The 18850-nt window shown below is 43.4% G+C and overlaps 1 protein-coding gene across 5 annotated transcripts in view; it reads right to left on the bottom strand.

Moving 5' to 3' along the window:
• The window catches only part of LOC132899294 (A-kinase anchor protein 13), a 230217-nt gene that overhangs the window by 39459 nt on the left and 171908 nt on the right, over positions 1 to 18850 (bottom strand). For all 5 annotated transcript variants that reach the window (XM_060941061.1, XM_060941060.1, XM_060941062.1 and 2 more), the window contains one exon: positions 14616 to 14866. In XM_060941061.1, the coding sequence (XP_060797044.1) occupies positions 14616 to 14866 (251 nt within the window). The remainder of the gene's footprint in view (positions 1 to 14615; positions 14867 to 18850) is intronic.

The following is an 18850-nucleotide window of genomic DNA, read 5'->3' as shown; positions in this document are numbered from 1 at the left end:
CTTCTAGTGGGTTTCATTCATTTGGTTTGATATCATGCAATATTGTTAGCATATCGCTTATCCTACGTGTATTACGTCACTACCCAATGGAGAATGAGCATTGAATATGATTTATGATATTGCATGGTTGTCAAGACAACATGACATCATGCACCACGTAGCTGGAGAATGAGCCACTGGGTACTCTACCCAATGGAGAATGAGTGTGGAATATGGTTTACGATATTGCATGGTTGTCAAGACAACAAAATGTCACACGTCGGAGACGTAAAACTTCTGCACAAGTGAGCGACTGTGACAATTTGTAAACAAACATGGCCGTCTTTGTTAAATACAGAAGCTATAATTGTTGTGGCGGCACAGTGGTGTAGTGGTTAGCACTGTCATCTCACAGCAAGAAGGTCCTGGGTTTGAGCTCAGTGGCTGATGAGGGCCTTTCTGTGTGGAGTTTGCATGTTCTCCCCGTGTCTGTGAGGGTTTCCTCTGGGTGCTCTGGTTTCCTCCAAAGACATGCAGGTTAGGTTAATTGGTGACTCTAAATTGACCATAGGTGTGAATGTGAGTGTGAATGGTTGTGTGTCTCTATGTATCAGCCCTGTGATGATCTGCTGACTTGTCCAGGGTGTACCCCACCTCTCACCCATAGTCAGCTGGGATAGGCTCCAGCTTACCCGCAACCCTGCACAGGATAAGTGGCTACAGATAATGGATGGATGGATGGATGGATGGATGGCTTTTTTTTCGTGGTATATCATATATATTCCATTCAGCTAGCATGATATTGAACTCGTCTTCGACCTGTTCAATATCATGCTAGCTGAATTGAATATATCTGATATACCACAGAAAAAAAGCCAGCCAATATTATGTAAATATTCTTCTTCTTTTTTTTGTAACATTCATTCTGGTTACCAAATTGTATATGGCTCAGTCATTCAATAATGCAGAGGGACATGCCTGTCTGATTTTCAATGCAGACTGAAGGAATTTTGTTTTAATTTAAGCACTATAGATTTACAATCCATATACCCCTCCAGGATGAAATGACCACAAGCAAACTTATTTTGACTTTTTCAGCTAATAATCTTTGGACTGTATCTTTTTTGGTGTACACTATGTAAAAATAACCAGCAGTGGAGGAACCAATTCATCTTGTAATGATTTATCCTACTCTGCAGTTACAACCCCGATTCCAAAAAAGTTGGGACAAAGTACAAATTGTAATTAAAAACGGAATGCAATAATTTACAAATCTCAAAAACTGATATTGTATTCACAATAGAACATAGACAACATATCAAATATCGAAAGTGAGACATTTTGAAATTTCATGCCAAATATTGGCTCATTTGAAATTTCATGACAGCAACACATCTCAAAATAGTTGGGACAGGGGCAATAAGAGGCTGGAAAAGTTAAAGGTACAAAAAAGGAACAGCTGGAGGACCAAATTGCAACTCTTTAGGTCAATTGGCAATAGGTCATTAACATGACTGGGTATAAAAAGAGCATCTTGGAGTGGCAGCGGCTCTCAGAAGTAAAGATGGGAAGAGGATCACCAATCCCCCTAATTCTGTGCCGACAAATAGTGGAGCAATATCAGAAAGGAGTTCAACAGTGTAAAATTGCAAAGAGTTTGAACATATCATCATCTACAGTGCAAAATATCATCAAAAGATTCAGAGAATCTGGAAGAATCTCTGTGCGTAAGGGTCAAGGCTGGAAAACCATACTGGGTGCCCGTGATCTTCGGGCCCTTAGACGGCACTGCATCACATACAGGCATGCTTCTGTATTGGAAATCACAAAATGGGCTCAGGAATATTTCCAGAGAACATTATCTGTGAACACAATTCACCGCGCCATCCGCCGTTGCCAGCTAAAACTCTATAGTTCAAAGAAGAAGCCGTATCTAAACATGATCCAGAAGCGCAGACGTCTTCTCTGGGCCAAGGCTCATTTAAAATGGACTGTGGCAAAGTGGAAAACTGTTCTGTGGTCAGATGAATCAAAATTTGAAGTTCTTTATGGAAATCAGGGACACCATGTCATTCGGACTAAAGAGGAGAAGGACGACCCAAGTTGTTATCAGCGCTCAGTTCAGAAGCCTGCATCTCTGATGGTATTGGGTTGCTAGTTTTTTTTTTTCTTTTTTATCAGACATCTAATTTTTGGGTTTGTTTACCTGACATGTTTCGACGTACAACTTCCGTCTTCCTCAGAGTGTCACCGGATGTTAATTGGTGACGCATCTTTTATCAGCTGATGTTTCCGAAGGCGTGGCCTTCCTGTCTGGTTTGACAGGTCGGTCACGCCTTATACTGTCTGTTCGTCCCCTGCAAGATGGCACTCCAGGTATGGGAGAGCATGTACGCTCCCTCATCCCGGTTGATGGTCCTCGGGCTTCGCTTACGGATCTCTATGGCCTCCCTGATCCAGCGCTGATGTTTGTTATCTTCTGTGCGGATGACTCTGGCATTCCCCCAGTCCATAATGTGATTTTCCCTTTTACAGTAATCTGTTATAGCTGACTTATAATTTTCCTGTTGTGCCTTTTCTTTTATTGTTCGGGTTTGTCTTGTAGCTGTCTCCTTTTCACACTCTTTCTTATGTTCATGTTTTCTTGTGTTGAAACTCCTTCCTGTCTCCCCAATATAAGTTTTATTGCATAATTTACATGGAATCTCATATATGGTGTTGCATCTGTTGCCCGGATGTATTCTGTCTTTGGGATGAACCAGGATCTGACGGAGTGTTGTGTGTGGTTTGACAGGTGTGTTAATGTTGTGTTTCCTCATTACTCTTTGAATGCGTTCAGTTATTCCCCTGATGTATGGTAATGTAACTACTCCCCTGTGTTCTTGTTTGTTAGTTTGTTTTTTCTCTTTCTTCTGTGTTTTGTTGTTCTTAACCTGTTCCACCCCTTTGGATATTGCCCATTGTGGATATTGACATGCCTTCAGTGCGTGTTGTATATGTTGTTCCTCCTGTTCTTTGTCCTGTGGATCTGTAATTATTGCTGTGCGTTCATGTAATGTTCTAACTACGGATATTTTGTGCATTATGGGGTGTTCGGAAGTCGGAAACATCAGCTGATAAAAGATGCGTCACCAATTAACATCCGGTGACACTCTGAGGAAGACGGAAGTTGTACGTCGAAACATGTCAGGTAAACAAACCCAAAAATTAGATGTCTGATAAAAAAGAAAAAAAAAAACTAACTATATATAATATAAGACATAATGAACGTAATCGAAAGAGGTATTGGGTTGCATTAGTGCGTGTGGCATGGGCAGCTTACACATCTGTAAAGACACCATCAATGCTGAAAGGTATATCCAGGTTCTAGAGCAACATATACTCCCATCCAGATGACGTCTCTTTCAGGGAAGACCTTGCATTTTCCAACATGACAATGCCAAACCACATGCTGCATCAATTACAGCATCATGGCTGCGTAGAAGAAGGGTCCGGGTACTGAATTGGTCAGCCTGCAGTCCAGATCTTTCACCCATAGAAAACATTTGGCGCATCATTACACGGAAGATACGACAAAAAAGACCTAAGACAGTTGAGCAACTAGAATCCTACATTAGACAAGAATGGGTTAACATTCCTATCCCTAAACTTGAGCAACTTGTCTCCTCAGTCCCCAGACGTTTACAGACTGTTGTAAAGAGAAAAGGGGATGTCTCACAGTGGTAAACATGGCCTTGTCCCAACTTTTTTGAGATGTGTTGTTGTCATGAAATTTAAAATCACCTAATTTTTCTCTTTAAATGATACATTTTCTCAGCTTAAACATTTGATATGTCATCTATGTTCTATTCTGAATAAAATATGGAATTTTGAAACTTCCACATCATTGCATTCTGTTTTTATTTACAATATGTACTTTGTCCCAACTTTTTTGGAATTGGGGTTGTACACCACCTGTGTCAGTCGACTTGTCGATCTCATTCCTTCTCTTTCTTCAGTTCTCCTCTTTATCCTTTTGTGATCTTTCTGTAATTGTTTTAATTCAGCTGTAAACTGCCTCGCAGCTGCTGTTTCTTCATAAGAGAAAAAGTGACAATGATTCTGCCCTCTTCTGTGTCTCAAATCACTGCACTTAACATATGCCTCAGTGGTAGTCATTAAAGGTCATAGGCAACGGTTTTCAATTAATGCACATTTGAAACTTTATACTGTATGTTAAAAAACCCTCTGTAATTTTCTTCTGGTCCCAAGAAGTATTGTTAATAAGTAATAATTAAAATAAGTTAGTGCGGATCGCGGTGAATTTCTGTTCTGCGATTTTCGTGACCACTCGGCGCGTGACATCATTCAAGACAAACAAACTGCTTGAGTTGAGTCCACTTCCGTTTACTTGCATTGCCGTTTGGCTTGAGTGCAGATATGTGTTCAGGAATTTCCAAAGAAAAACCATGCCTTATTGTTGTGCAGTGAACTGTAACAATGAGACCGGTTCAGGAAGAAGTTTTTACCTTTTTCCGAGAGAGGAGAAGAGGCGGAGAGAGTGGATTGGCTTTTTCCGGAAGAGGAGAAGAGGTGGAGCGAGTGGGTTGGCTTTTTCCGAAAGAGGAGAAGAGGCAGAGCAAGAGGGTTGGCTTTTTCCGAAAAAGGAGAAGAGGCGGAGCGAGTGGGTTGGCTTTTTCCAGAAGAGGAGAAGAGGCGGAGAGAGTGGATTGTGCACATGAAACAAAATCAAGCAGTCAAAGAAGAAACGGACCAGCAATGCTCAAGCAAAAAGGAGAAGATTGGAGGTAAACATTTTTACTTTTGCTTGAACTGACAAGTCAAGAATCCTGAGCGATCCTGCACAATCATTGTGGAAATGAGACAAAGGGATATTTCCTCGCTTAGAGTAGGCTATAAATAGTATAATGCCGCGGATGGCAGGCTAATGTGGCCTACCGGCGCACTGTCAAGTAATCGTTACCTATATCCACTAGGGAGGGCGGTTTAATTATTCTTCAAAAGGTCTCTTATTTAGTATTATGACAAAAGTAGGAATTTATCATAACTACCAGGATAAATCGTTTGGGCGCGAGTCTTGTTGAGGTCCGGGGTCACGGCGATCAGAGTCGGCTGAGTCGCTGTGCGATTCCGAGGCCGCACGGTCAAACCAGTGAGCCACATTCACCGATTGCTTCGCAACAGCCATAAGTTCATACATATATGGTTTCACCTCTCAATATTTAATTTGGAGAGTTCCTACTTCAAAATCGCTATCGCTTTCAGACATTTTACACAACCTCTCACGACCAAAGTCTGTACACGTGTGCTCGGTTCGCAAGTAAACACAGAGCTGCTCCCGGTCTGTTTGGCTTAAATGATGTCACGACGACGGTCCCCTGGTGGTGAAAGTGCGCATAAGTGAGATGTAAACAAACCTTTGGAAATTGGGCAAAACAGTATATTTTAACCCTTTTATTCAATTTTAGGGTGCAAATTAGACACTGGGAAGATTGAATTCGCTTTTGGGTCGTTCTTCTAGACAATAAAGTTGATATTCTACGGTTCACCTCCGACCATTGCCTATGACCTTTAAGCACCTCTGGGTTTGATGACTGTTCCTCATATCGGAGTTAACTTCCAAAGTGTAGACCTTTGCTTTCTACTAAGATGCAAAGCGAAAAACTGTCTCTGAATGAAAATATTAATCTATCCTACTTGTTCATGCAATCACCCAACGAGCCATTTGTAAATCATCAGTGCAGTGTATAAAATCATGCAGAAACAGGTCAAGAACATCAGGCAATGTTCACGTCAAACATCAGAAGGGAGAGGGGGGATGTGAGAAATCTGTGATTTTGACTGTGGCAGGGTTGCTGGTGCCAAATGGGCTGGTTTGAGTATTTCAGAAACTGCTAATCCCCTGGGATTTTCACATACAACAGTCTCTAGAGTTTAGACAGAATGGTGTGGAAAACAAACAAAAATAAACGTCCACTGAGTGGCAATTCTGCAAGCGGAAGCATCTTGTTGATGAGAGAGATCAGAGGAGAATGATTAGACTATTCTGAGCTGACAAGACATCTATAGTAATCCAAATAATCACTCTTTACAACCGTGGTAAACAGAAAAGCATCTCAAAACGCATAAAACATGCCAAGTCTTGAATGGGATGGGCAAAATGCAGCAGAAGACTACATCAGGTTCCACTCATGTTAGCCAAGAACAGGAATCTGAAGCTACGTACAGTCGGGACAGGCCCACCCAAACTGGACAGTCATTAGAAATCTTTCTTCTTCATGAGAAATCTGCTCATAATTTACTGTGTTTGATTACAGAACTGCCAGTAAACTCTGGTGCAGGAAGATGAGTAGGAAGCTTCACCAGTCTGTTCATCCATCCATCCATCCATCCATCCATCCATTATCCATAACCGCTTATCCTGTTCAGGGTTGCAGGCAAGCTGGAGCCTATCCCAGCTGACTACGGGCGAGAGACGGGGTACACCCTGGACAAGTTGCCGGATCATCACAGGGCCGACACAGACACAGACAACCATTCACACTCACATTCACACCTACGGTCAATTTAGAGTCACCAATTAGCCTAACCTGCATGTCTTTGGACTGTGAGGGAAACCGAAGCACCCGGAGGAAACCCACGCAGACACGGGCAGAACATGCAAACCCCACACAGAAAGGCCCCCGTCAGCCACTGGGCTCGAACCCAAGACCTTCTTGCTGTGAAGCAACAGTGCTAACCACTACACCACCATGCCGCCCCTTCACCAGTCAATTCTCAGTAATTTACTCAATGAAATGTGTCACCTGAAGAAAAAATAAATAAATAAAATAAAACACTCTTTGTACTTTATCTGTCTTTGTTAAGTGAATTGAGCAGTTGGTTGTCAAATGTCACAGAGCTCCAGATCCAAGTCTCCCTGTACTCGCTTCAGGTGCAATTTTTGCAGCTCTGCTTTCTTCTTATTATTATTATTATTCCTCTTCTTCACTGTGTTTTTGCTCTATACTGCATTACTGAGAGAACTTCAGCTATATATTTTTGTTTTTTTTTAATTAAAAACTGTAAGTGTAACCCCACCCTTAGCATTACCAGAAGAATAACATGTTTGCATGTTAAACTTGTTTATCATCCCAAATCGAGGTCTGTCCCATGACCTAACATACAGTAAGGCTCTAAAAGGAACTTCCCCATCTAAAGATCAACGCAGGGCCTTCCAGGATGACTGTACAGAGAAGCTCAATCCTGGCTGACTCTCCATCAGTTCCTGTTTCTGTCCTGCACATTTTTTTTTATATTTCCCATTCTAATTATCTATCCAATGATCTCATCTGTAAAGTTTCAGTATCACCTTCTAGTTTGATTTCTGCTGGCCACCGTTTTGCTAATTCTTCAAGGGTTTGATGATGTCAATGGGAAACCCTTTCTTCTTGCAGACATATTGGTCCTTTTGGGCATCCCAGAATCTTCTGAATATCTTCTTTTTTTTTTTTTTTTTTTTTGGGGGGGGGGGCATAGGCGGTCTTTCCATTGGGCAAAGTCGGGCAATTGCCCTGAGCCTCGTCCAATCAGGGGCCTCGTCGTCGCGTTACGGTATTCCTGTTTTCCTGCATGCTATACATCATCATTTACTATGTAATAATTCATTTTGATTATACATATTTTCCACTCGACATGAACCACATTGCTACGAAAATAATAAAAGCAATAAAACATGATTCACATGTAATCCTACAGCTAGATTCACAAGCAAAACCACCAGTATGTGACGTGATGTCCCGCACAGCTATCTGGCTTCGCTCTTTCTCAGAGCCGTAGTGTCTGAAGTAACCTAGGCAACGACGCGAGCGGGCTGAATACATGCACCACCATCTAGCTCTAGCTGCAGAGCCCTCGTAAAATTTTTTGTTAAAGTAAAATCAGAATGAAACGATTTCTAAGTGGCAGTGAGAAAAGGAAGAGGAAAAAGGATAGCGAGCAGTTTGTTGAAAAGCTACCGAAATTAACAACCTTCTTCCACACAAGTTCTTCCACCGAAGAAGAACCCAGGGCCAGCACATCTAATGAGCTGGGTTTTGCCAACAGCAATGCTAGCTGCAGTGGTAGTCGTAGAGATATCGATATTATACCACCAGCATCACAAATTAACTCGTCTCGCAACGAGCATGAACCAGACTGATAGATGGGCACACCGACAGCAGCGCACATAGACAGACAGGCACACACACACACATTCTCCTCTACTCACACACACACACACACACACACACACACACACACACACACACACACACACACACACACAGAGCTTATATTCAGATATTCAGTTATCTTTATTGGGTTTTTTTCAATCATTTCCATGTGTTCACAATAAATATTGTTCGTCAGTACGTATGATTCATCATCTCATTATTATTACAGATGTATGGGTTGGGGTTGGGGGGGGCTCCAAATTGTCCTTTGCCCAGAGCCTCAGATTTCCTAAAACCGCCGGGGGGGGGGGGGGGGACTGAGCAGAGTTATCCAGGTTGATGTTCACCATGCCAAGTTGTTTTTTTTATTCTGAAACCATGGAACTTTACCAAAGCAGATATCTGCTTTGTTCCCACAGGTGGCCATAATCCAAGCAAGAGGTTCTCTGAAGCTCTGCACTGTCTGGTATGTTGAGATTTTCCTGGAAATTTAGGACTCCTCTAGAATCCTAAATGCTCAAATATTTTCCCAACCAGAGGAGCCCTCTTCATTCAGTATTTTAGTTTTTTCAGTATTTTTGATATCTCCTTTATTACGAATTCATTTTCTCCATGTAAAACCATCTGTACTTCAAGTTATTTAAGTATGAGATCAAAATGTTTATTTTTCTTGGCAGAAAATCTCATAATTTATTGAATGATTCATCTCCAGTCACTGATTTATCTTGAGAACTCAGAAGACATCCCTCGCCACTTCCTACCCACAAACACATGGAGGAGAACATGTGAACTAACACACAGATAGTAAAGGTCCGAATCAGCAGTGTCGTCTTAGCCCCTATTCAAGACGGGAATGTTGCGCTTTTATTCCGCCTCGCTGTTCTGTTTAAAAGGTCTGAATATGGAACAGCGTATCATTTCGTTATGCTTCTCAGCCGGAATGATGAATGACTGGTAGTAACAGAGCTGGAATCGATATCTGTGTAAAAGGAACAGCCAGTACCGTTGGACAGGAGTGTGATGTTTTTGGCATTTACATTCTTCTTTCCAAGACCAGTGTGAATTCAAACATCTCCATCTAAGGTCCACGTGTCTTTCTGCCTCAAGTCGCTTCCCACTTCTCTTCACTTTCTCCTCCAGCATAATTCTGATAGCACAAACATTTTGCTTGCTCTCCACTCCTCTCTTCCTCATTACCTTTCATTCTGATTCTCTCTCTCTCCCCTCCCCTCCGTTTGCGAGTGCAGTTTTCTGCAACAGACTTTTTTTTTTTCCCCAAAAAAGCCAGCTCGGCTAACGAACACAAACATAGTATGTGTGTTTGTGTATACAGTGGTGCTTGAAAGTTTGTGAACCCTTTAGAATTTTCTATATTTCTGCATAAATATGACCTAAAACATCATCAGATTTTCACACAAGTCCTAAAAGTAGATAAAGAGAACCCAGTTAAACAAATGAGACAAAATATTATACTTGGTCATTTATTTATTGAGGAAAATGATCCAATATTACATATCTGTGAGTGGCAAAAGTATGTGAACCTCTAGGATTAGCAGTTAATTTGAAGGTGAAATTAGAGTCAGGTGTTTTCAATCAATGGGATGACAATCAGGTGTTAGTGGGCACCATGTTTTATTTAAAGAACAGGGATCTATCAAAGTCTGATCTTCACAACACATGTTTGTGGAAGTGTATCATGGCACGAACAAAGGAGATTTCTGAGGACCTCAGAAAAAGCATTGTTGATGCTCATCAGGCTGGAAAAGGTTACAAAACCATCTCTAAAGAGTTTGGACTCCACCAATCCACAGTCAGACAGATTGTGTACAAATGGAGGGAATTCAAGACCACTGTTACCCTCCCCAGGAGGTGTCAACCAACAAAGATCACTCCAAGAGCAAGGCATGTAATAGTCGGCGAGGTCACAAAGGACCCCAGGGTAACTTCTAAGCAACTGAAGGCCTCTCTCACATTGGCTAATGTTAATGTTCATGAGTCCACCATCAGGAGAACACTGAACAACAATGGTGTGCATGGCAGGGCTGCAAGGAAAAAGCCACTGCTCTCCAAAAAGAACATTGCTGCTCGTCTGCAGTTTGCTAAAGATCACATGGACAAGCCAGAAGGCTATTGGAAAAATGTTTTGTGGACGGATGAGACCAAAATAGAACTTTTTGGTTTAAATGAGAAGTGTTATGTTTGGAGAAAGGAAAACACTGCATTCCAGCATAAGAACCTTATCCCATCTGTGAAACATGGTGGTGGTAGTATCATGGTTTGGGCCTGTTTTGTTGCATCTGGGCCAGGACAGCTTGCCATCATTGATGGAACAATGAGTTCTGAATTATACCAGCGAATTCTAAAGGAAACTGTCAGGACATTTGTCCATGAACTGAATCTCAAGAGAAGGTGGGTCATGCAGCAAGGCAACGACCCTAAGCACACAAGTCGTTCTACCAAAGAATGGTTAAAGAAGAATAAAGTTAATGTTTTGGAATGGCCGAGTCAAAGTCCTGAGCTTAATCCAATCAAAATGTTGTGGAAGGACCTGAAGCGAGCAGTTCATGTGAGGAAACCCACCAGCATCCCAGAGTTGAAGCTGTTCTGTACGGAGGAATGGGCTAAAATTCCTCCAAGCCGGTGTGCAGAACTGATCAACAGTTACTGGAAACGTTTAGTTGCAGTTATTGCTGCACAAGGGGGTCACACCAGATACTGAAAGCAAAGGTTCACATACTTTTGCCGCTCACAGATATGTAATATTGGATCATTTTTCTCAATAAATAAATGACCAAGTACAATATTTTTGTCTCATTTGTTTAACTGGGTTCTCTTTATCTACTTTTAGGACTTGTGTGAAAATCTGATGATGTTTTAGGTCATATTTATGCAGAAATATAGAAAATTCTAAAAGGTTCACAAACTTTCAAGCACCACTGTATTTACATATATATTATAGGCTATTACTTCCCATCCATCCATTATCTGTAACCACTTATCTGTAACTGCTTCCTACTCATCTTCCTGGTGCAGGAAGATGAGTAGGAAGATTCACCAGTCCATCCATCCATCCATCCATTATCCATAACCGCTTATCCTGTGCAGGGTTGCAGGCAAGCTGGAGCCTATCCCAGCTGACTGCGGGCGAGAGGTGAGGTACACCCTGGACAAGTCGCCAGATCATCGCAGGGCTGACACAGACACAGACAACCATTCACACTCACATTCACACCTACGGTCAATTTAGAGTCACCAGTTAACCTAACCTGCATGTCTTTGGACTGTGGGGGAAACCAGAGCACCCGGAGGAAACCCACGCGGACACGAGGAGAACATACAAACTCCACACAGAAAGGACCCCATCAGCCACTGGGCTCGAACCCAGAACCTTCTTGCTGTGAGGTGACAGTGCTAACTACTACACCACTGTGCCGCTGCTATTACTTCCTGTAAATATGAATTATTTAACAGAAATAATTACATGTTGCATATGATGCTCAGCAACTCTGCTTGTGTTTGAAGAGTGGTGTAAATGTGCACGGCTTGCAAAAGCACATCAACACTCAGTTCACCCACCACTGTTGTTTTGAAAACAATGCCGGTATGCTCATAGGATTCATATTTCCAACGTGAAATATGTTTTACATCAGCCTAGATGCTGATACGTCATTATGAGTTACACGTCACGCCTCTGGTTCTGGAACGCCAGCTCATAATGTAAAAACACACACTGGCACAGCTTTGTAACAGCTTTGTTTGGTTTAGGTGAAAATAACCAAAGCTGGCATATTGAGGTGTCTGCTTAGGCCACGCCCACATCTTTACTTGGTGTACACTTTTGTCTTTCTATCCCTGGGTCCAAAATCACTCACTCCTTCACTACTCCCTATATAGGGAATTACTATATAGAGGATTATATATGGCCCTTTTCCACTACCCTTTTTCAGCTCACTTCAGCCCGACATGGCTCGCGTTTCGACTACCTCAGAGCGGCGCGACTCAGCTCGCTTCAGCCCTACTCAGCACCCAAAACTCGCACGGTTTTGGAGTGGGGCTGAAGCGAGCCAAACCGAGCCGAGTGGGGCTGGGGGCGTGAGGAGACACTCCCCTGTGCACTGACTGGTGAGGAGGAGTGTCCTCACATGCCTACACACGCCCCGCGAGCACGCTGGGATCTGTAAACACCGCAAACCCAGAAGAAGAAGAATTACGAATTACGAGAATTATGAAGCCTTATGCGCCTCGCCTCATCTATACGCTCTTGCCAGTATCTGTTGGCGTTGTCGGTGACAACAAGCCACAGCACCAAGACCAGCAACACTAACGACTCCATGTTTATTGTTTACTATCCGGGTCGTGAGACTACCGCTTACAAGGTCACTGATGTCACTGTTTGCGCCGCCTAACGACATCATGTGACATCCACCCACTTTCGCTAACTCCACCCAATGTGTCCACCCACTTCCAGCCAGCACGGTTCAGCGCGGTTGTAGTCGAAATGCAACTCCAACAGCCCCACTCAGCTCAACTCAGCACGGCACGGCTCAGCCCAACTCAGCCGCATTGGTAGTGGAAAAGCGGCAATAGTGAGCTCATCTCATCTCATTATCTCTAGCCGCTTTATCCTTCTACAAGGTCGCAGGCAAGCTGGAGCCTATCCCAGCTGACTACGGGCGAAAGGCGGGGTACACCCTGGACAAGTCGCCAGGTCATCACAGGGCTGACACATAGACACAGACAACCATTCACACTCACATTCACACCTACGGTCAATTTAGAGTCACCAGTTAACCTAACCTGCATGTCTTTGGACTGTGGGGGAAACCGGAGCACCCGGAGGAAACCCACGCGGACACGGGGAGAACATGCAAACTCTGCACAGAAAGGCCCTCGCCGGCCATGGGGCTCGAACCCAGGACCTTCTTGCTGTGAGGCGACAGCGCTAACCACTACACCACCGTGCCGCCCACATGCATGTATTTTTGTGATAAATCCATATTATACTAAGCGTATTTCACACAATCAATACAAAGTACCTGCATCTTTCAGTTGTTTTAAATCAAGCCTGAATACTTTCTTCTTTGCTGCTACCTTTTATTAATTCAAATTTGAGACTTTTAATTTATTTTCTCTCAGTGCGACTACAATGCATGATGGGATATATTGCTTTGGTTAGTGACCATCAGACTGTACACTACTTTTTGTGATGCATTGTGGGATACTTTGAGTGCACTATATAGGGTGTAAATAATCCTCACTAAGATTTCGGACAGCACTACAAAATGGTGTCCCTGATATATAGTGCCCTATATAGTGAGTAGGGAGCGATTTTGGACACAGGGTATATGTGCGCACTTGGGTTCATCTCATCCATCTCATTATCTCTAGCCACTTTATCCTTCTACAGGGTCGCAGGCAAGCTGGAGCCTATCCCAGCTGACTACGGGCGAAAGGCGGGGTACACCCTGGACAAGTCGCCAGGTCATCACAGGGCTGACACATAGACACAGACAACCATTCACACTCACATTCACACCTACGGTCAATTTAGAGTCACCAGTTAACCTAACCTGCATGTCTTTGGACTGTGGAGGAAACCGGAGCACCCAGAGGAAACCCACGCGGACACGGGGAGAACATGCAAACTCCACACAGAAAGGCCCTCGCCGGCCCCGGGGCTCGAACCCAGGACCTTCTTGCTGTGAGGCAACAGCGCTACCCACTACACCACCATGCCGCCACTCGGGTTCAAAATCATTAAAATTAAAATGCAATGGTTTCAACACTTCTCTAGCCTGAGAGCAGTCTTTATGAAGTGAAGTGAATGGTTTTGTCAAACTTTATACCGCAGGCAGAAGGGATGATGATGATGATGTATGAAGGATGGTCAAGTGTTAGTAACTGAATGAAATACAGAGCGTCACAGCAAGTAAAACAATAGGTGTTCAGATCTAATCTCGGAAATATGTTCTGCAAACTTATTTTATTAAAAAATAAAACAGCCCTTAGGGCGGCATGGTGGTGTAGTGGTTCGCGCTGTCGCCTCACAGCAAGAAGGTCCAGGTTCGAGCCCTGTGGCCGGCGAGGGCCTTTCTGTGCGGAGTTTGCATGTTCTCCCCGTGTCCGCGTGGGTTTCCTCCGGGTGCTCCGGTTTCCCCCACAGTCCAAAGACATGCAGGTTAGGTTAACTGGTGACTCTAAATTGACCGTAGGTGTGAATGTGAGTGTGAATGGTTGCCTGCGTCTATGTGTCGGCCCTGTGATGACCTGGCGACTTGTCCAGGGTGTATCCCGCCTTTCTCCCGTAGTCAGCTGGGATAGGCTCCAGCTTGCCTGCGACCCTGTAGAACAGGATAAAGCGGCTACAGATAATGAGATGAGATGAAAACAGCCCTTAGTAGTGGACTTAATGAAACGTAACCAGAGCACTCGTCTCCCCCTCACCTGGTTGACCAGGATATCCCCAATCCTGCTGATGACGAAGGCTCCAGCTTTACCCTCCTGCTTGGCCTCTCTCCTCCTCTCGAGCAGGCTGCTGAAGAAGTGTGTGTGCATCTCCAGTAGGTCGTCTAGCACAGGGAACACTCTGTCCACTGTCTGGGCTTCCAGCTGCACCTCTTTTAGCAGCCCTTTGCTGTACACATCTGCCATGATCCGCAGTGTACGTACATGGTGCATCTCTGTCTGAATCAGCTCTGGAAGGAAAAGAGACATGTGATAAACAATAACTTATTAGTACTATTTTTAGATACACTTCTTATCCAAAACAGTGGCTCTGACCAGAGTGCTGGCTGTAATTCAAATCACAGGTTTATATTAATAATCTTGTTCTACTATGTTATTGTTTCTGTAGTAACAGCTCATTCACAGAGACCTGTCTAGCACACTCTCACATACAGTTGTTTAAACATAACAAGCAGGTTCGAAAATGCTATACAACAGTGAAAAACAGACAGACATTCCTCTGGTGAAGGTACATTTAGGTCTAAATTTATGAAAGAAGATTTCAGTCAATGTCATTGCTTTAAGAGAAGACTGATCCTTTAAGTTTTCCTGCATGAAAAAGTGTTCAGGAGAAAAGACCTTGAGTTTTGTGCCTTTTTCTAAATTTAATTAGCCCATTAACTTCAAGAGAGCGACAGAAGAAAGAAAGGTGCTGGTGAGGGAATGTCTTTTTATAGTTATTGAAATGAAAGCGAGAATAGGAACAAATTAAACGGAACTACAGTACAAACAGATAAAAGATACTACATGTTTAATTAACCGGTGGCACGGTGGTGTAGTGGTTAGCGCTGTCGCCTCACAGCAAGAAGGTCCTGGGTTCGAGCCCCGGGGCCGGCGAGGGCCTTTCTGTGTGGAGTTTGCATGTTCTCCCCGTGTCCGCGTGGGTTTCCTCCGGGTGCTCCGGTTTCCCCCACAGTCCAAAGACATGCAGGTTAGGTTAACTGGTGACTCTAAATTGACCGTAGGTGTGAATGTGAGTGTGAATGGTTGTCTGTGTCTATGTGTCAGCCCTGTGATGACCTGGCGACTTGTCCAGGGTGTACCCCGCCTTTCGCCCGTAGTCAGCTGGGATAGGCTCCAGCTTGCCTGCGACCCTGTAGAAGGATAAAGCGGCTAGAGATAATGAATGAATGAATGAATGTTTAATTAACCATTAAACTGCATTATAATTCAAGTTATTTTTAGGCCGTTTTGATTGGCTGAGCCAACTGCAAATAACTGCCTACAAATAATGGTCTGCTCATGTGCAGCTACTTCGCACGTTTGTCAACATGGCTCAATTTCTGCACTGTCGCCTCACAGGAAGAAGGTTCTGGGTTCAAACCTCGCGGATGACAGGGGCCTTTCTGTGTGGAGTTTGCATGTTCTCCCCGTGTTGGTGTGGGTTTCCTCCGGGTGCTCTGGTTTTCCCCACAGACCAAAGACATGCAGATTAGGTAAATCAAAGGAGTTGAAAATGAACTGGGGCTTTGCCTTGTCATGAACTATGTGACTAATCAAAAATTTAAAAAAATATATTTATCATTTGACTCATTACATTTACAGGCATTTAGCAGACGCTGTTATCCAGGGCAAAGTACAACATACCCAGAGCAGCCTGGGGAGCAGTTGGGGGTTAGGTGCCTTGCTCAAGGGCACTTCAGCAATTCCTGTTGGTCGAGGGAATTAAACCAGCAACCTTTTGGTCCCAAAGCTGCTTCTCTAACCATTAGGCCATGGCTTATGATGAGGTCATTTTTGCTAACTCTGTCCAGGAACTGAAGAACATCCTTGAAATTTATGACCAAACGTTCACATGGTTTAGGTTGCAGATGTCATACAGCAAAACTGAGACAATGGCCTTCAATGTCGACGATGAAGATAAAAAGAACCAGGAAAGCCTGATAGCTGTCAGTAACACTAAAATAAAGAATACCTTGGCTACACCATTACAAATTATGAAATAGATGCCTCTCGTTTCCTGTATGCCAGGATTGGAGCCACCTTCCAGAAATGGGATGAGCTTAAACACGTGTTGACAGACCATAGAATACAGTTATCTACAAGAGTGGCACTTCTGACCACATGTATGCAGTCTCGCCTGCTATATAGCATCCAAGCATGACCTCTAATGGAGAAGGAACTGGATAAGATTGAGACTTTGTGGCGTGGTTTCTTAAGGAAAATGGTGAAAGGTGGATAGCAGCGTAAAAACAACCCAAGCAGAAAAGAACAGAGTGATGTCCAGTTTGAAGGAGAGATATTCAGGTGACATTGGGCATACCTAACCACCTGTGTTTTCTTTCTCTCCCCCCCCCACTCCAAATCTGTCCCTCTGAGTTACATGGAGTCAACAGGAAATCTTTTGGTGGAGACGGTGGGGACCTCGACTGGCTATCGTAGCCTGCAGGGAATCGGCCGTCAGACATTCTGTCGCATGTCCCAGACCCGGTGAAATGTAACTGAATTGTCTTGGCCAGGCCTAAGGGTCCCATCTGCATCTCATCATTGCTGAGGAGTGTGCTCCCATCACCCAATCAAGCATCCAGCCAGAGCAGGTCATGATATATTTTTTTTTTACCATATTAACATGCCATTGTGTGTCATGCCTGATGTAAAGACTCTCGTCTCTGCGAGCCTACCACACAGATTTAATACTTGTCATTTTTAGGGCATACCTAACAACATGTTTTCTTTCTCCCCCCCCCAATCTGTCCCTCTGAGTTACATGTTGATCCTGGGATTGAGATGCTGGCCTCTTCTGCCCCTCGGACCTGCTTGATCCATCCTGGTGCCCTGTGTCTGGTCGGAGTTTTATCGCCCCACTCCTGTGAAGGACGGCCCCATGAGGACAGTTGAGGGTTATACCTGTTAAAACTGTTAATATTATAGTCAGGCTGTCTGTTGTTGCCCAAATGAGGATGGGTTCCCTTTTGAGTCTGGTTCCTCTCGAGGTTTCTTCCTCATGTCGTCTGAGGGAGTTTTTCCTTGCCACCGTCGCCACAGGCTTGCTCATTGGGGATAGATTAGGGATAAAATTAGCTCATGTTTTAAGTCGTTCAAATTCTGTAAAGCTGCTTTGCGACAATGTTTATTGTTAAAAGCGCTGTACAAATAAACTTGAACTTGATTTGAGATACTGTAGATTGGAGATTTACAATCTCAAACCAACACCTGCGGGAGATCACCAACACGCTACCTATCCGCGAGGTCTGCTACCGCCAACATTTGAAGTATATTGGCCATATCTGCTGACTTGACAATGAGGCCCTGCAAAAACAGGCACTCTTTGATGACAAGAACGTCTAGGAGAGTATGGACGAATGTTGAAAAGCTACTGGGAATTGACGCCCAACAGGCAAGAAAAGCCATGATGGAAAAGGCAGCCCTCTTGCGACTGATGGATGTCAGATTTCCACCTCCATCCATTCGGAAGTGCCCCAAGGCTGGAAATGCGCCGGGCAGGAAACTATGATGATGATGATGCTTTCCCCTTATCGTGTGAACTTTATAATCAGTAATTCAAAAAAAGAATAATAATTTGACTAATAAAACAATTATTGAGCTCTGTTTTCACAAAATATTATGATTTGTTAGTGTCTCGCAAGCAATTATTTTCCTCTGCCTTCGGCATCAGCAAATAATTACTTGCTTGCCCGCCACTAACAAATCATAATATTTTGTTCAAACTCATCCAATAATTTCTTATTAACTTCATTTGCAAATTGCTGTCGCACGAAAGCAATAAAATGCTGTTTCCTGTTTGTTATTGGAAATGAATCAACTTTAGAGTGACAACACGAACTGCGCTTCGTGACATTGATCATTTTCCTATTACAGCACAATCCTCAAGTGTTTTATTTCTTACTGACTAGAATTCAAGTGAATGTCCTTCAAAGAAGAGTAGAATGAGAATGGTATATTCGGGACAAGGTTATTGTGAACAGCTTGCTAGCTCAGTAGGTAATTAGTGGTTTTTATGAGACGGCGCTCTTTTGAAACATAGTCAGCTGAAACTTGGACAACATATACAGTATATGACCCTTTGCTATATGCTGCAGATAAAACAGCTGATTGTAGATTTAATTACACAGCATTTAAATATTACATTTAATATCACAACCGACCAGTAATTTTATAGTTTTAAAATTACTAAACGCTCAGAGGGTGTTAAGGGAACACACGCTCGCCATTAC

The sequence above is a fragment of the Neoarius graeffei genome, chromosome 15 (assembly GCF_027579695.1).
Source record: "Neoarius graeffei isolate fNeoGra1 chromosome 15, fNeoGra1.pri, whole genome shotgun sequence".
Taxonomy (NCBI): Eukaryota; Metazoa; Chordata; class Actinopteri; order Siluriformes; family Ariidae; genus Neoarius; species Neoarius graeffei.
Note: the sequence above shows the minus strand (reverse complement) of the source record. Positions and strands in the feature narration are given on the sequence as shown.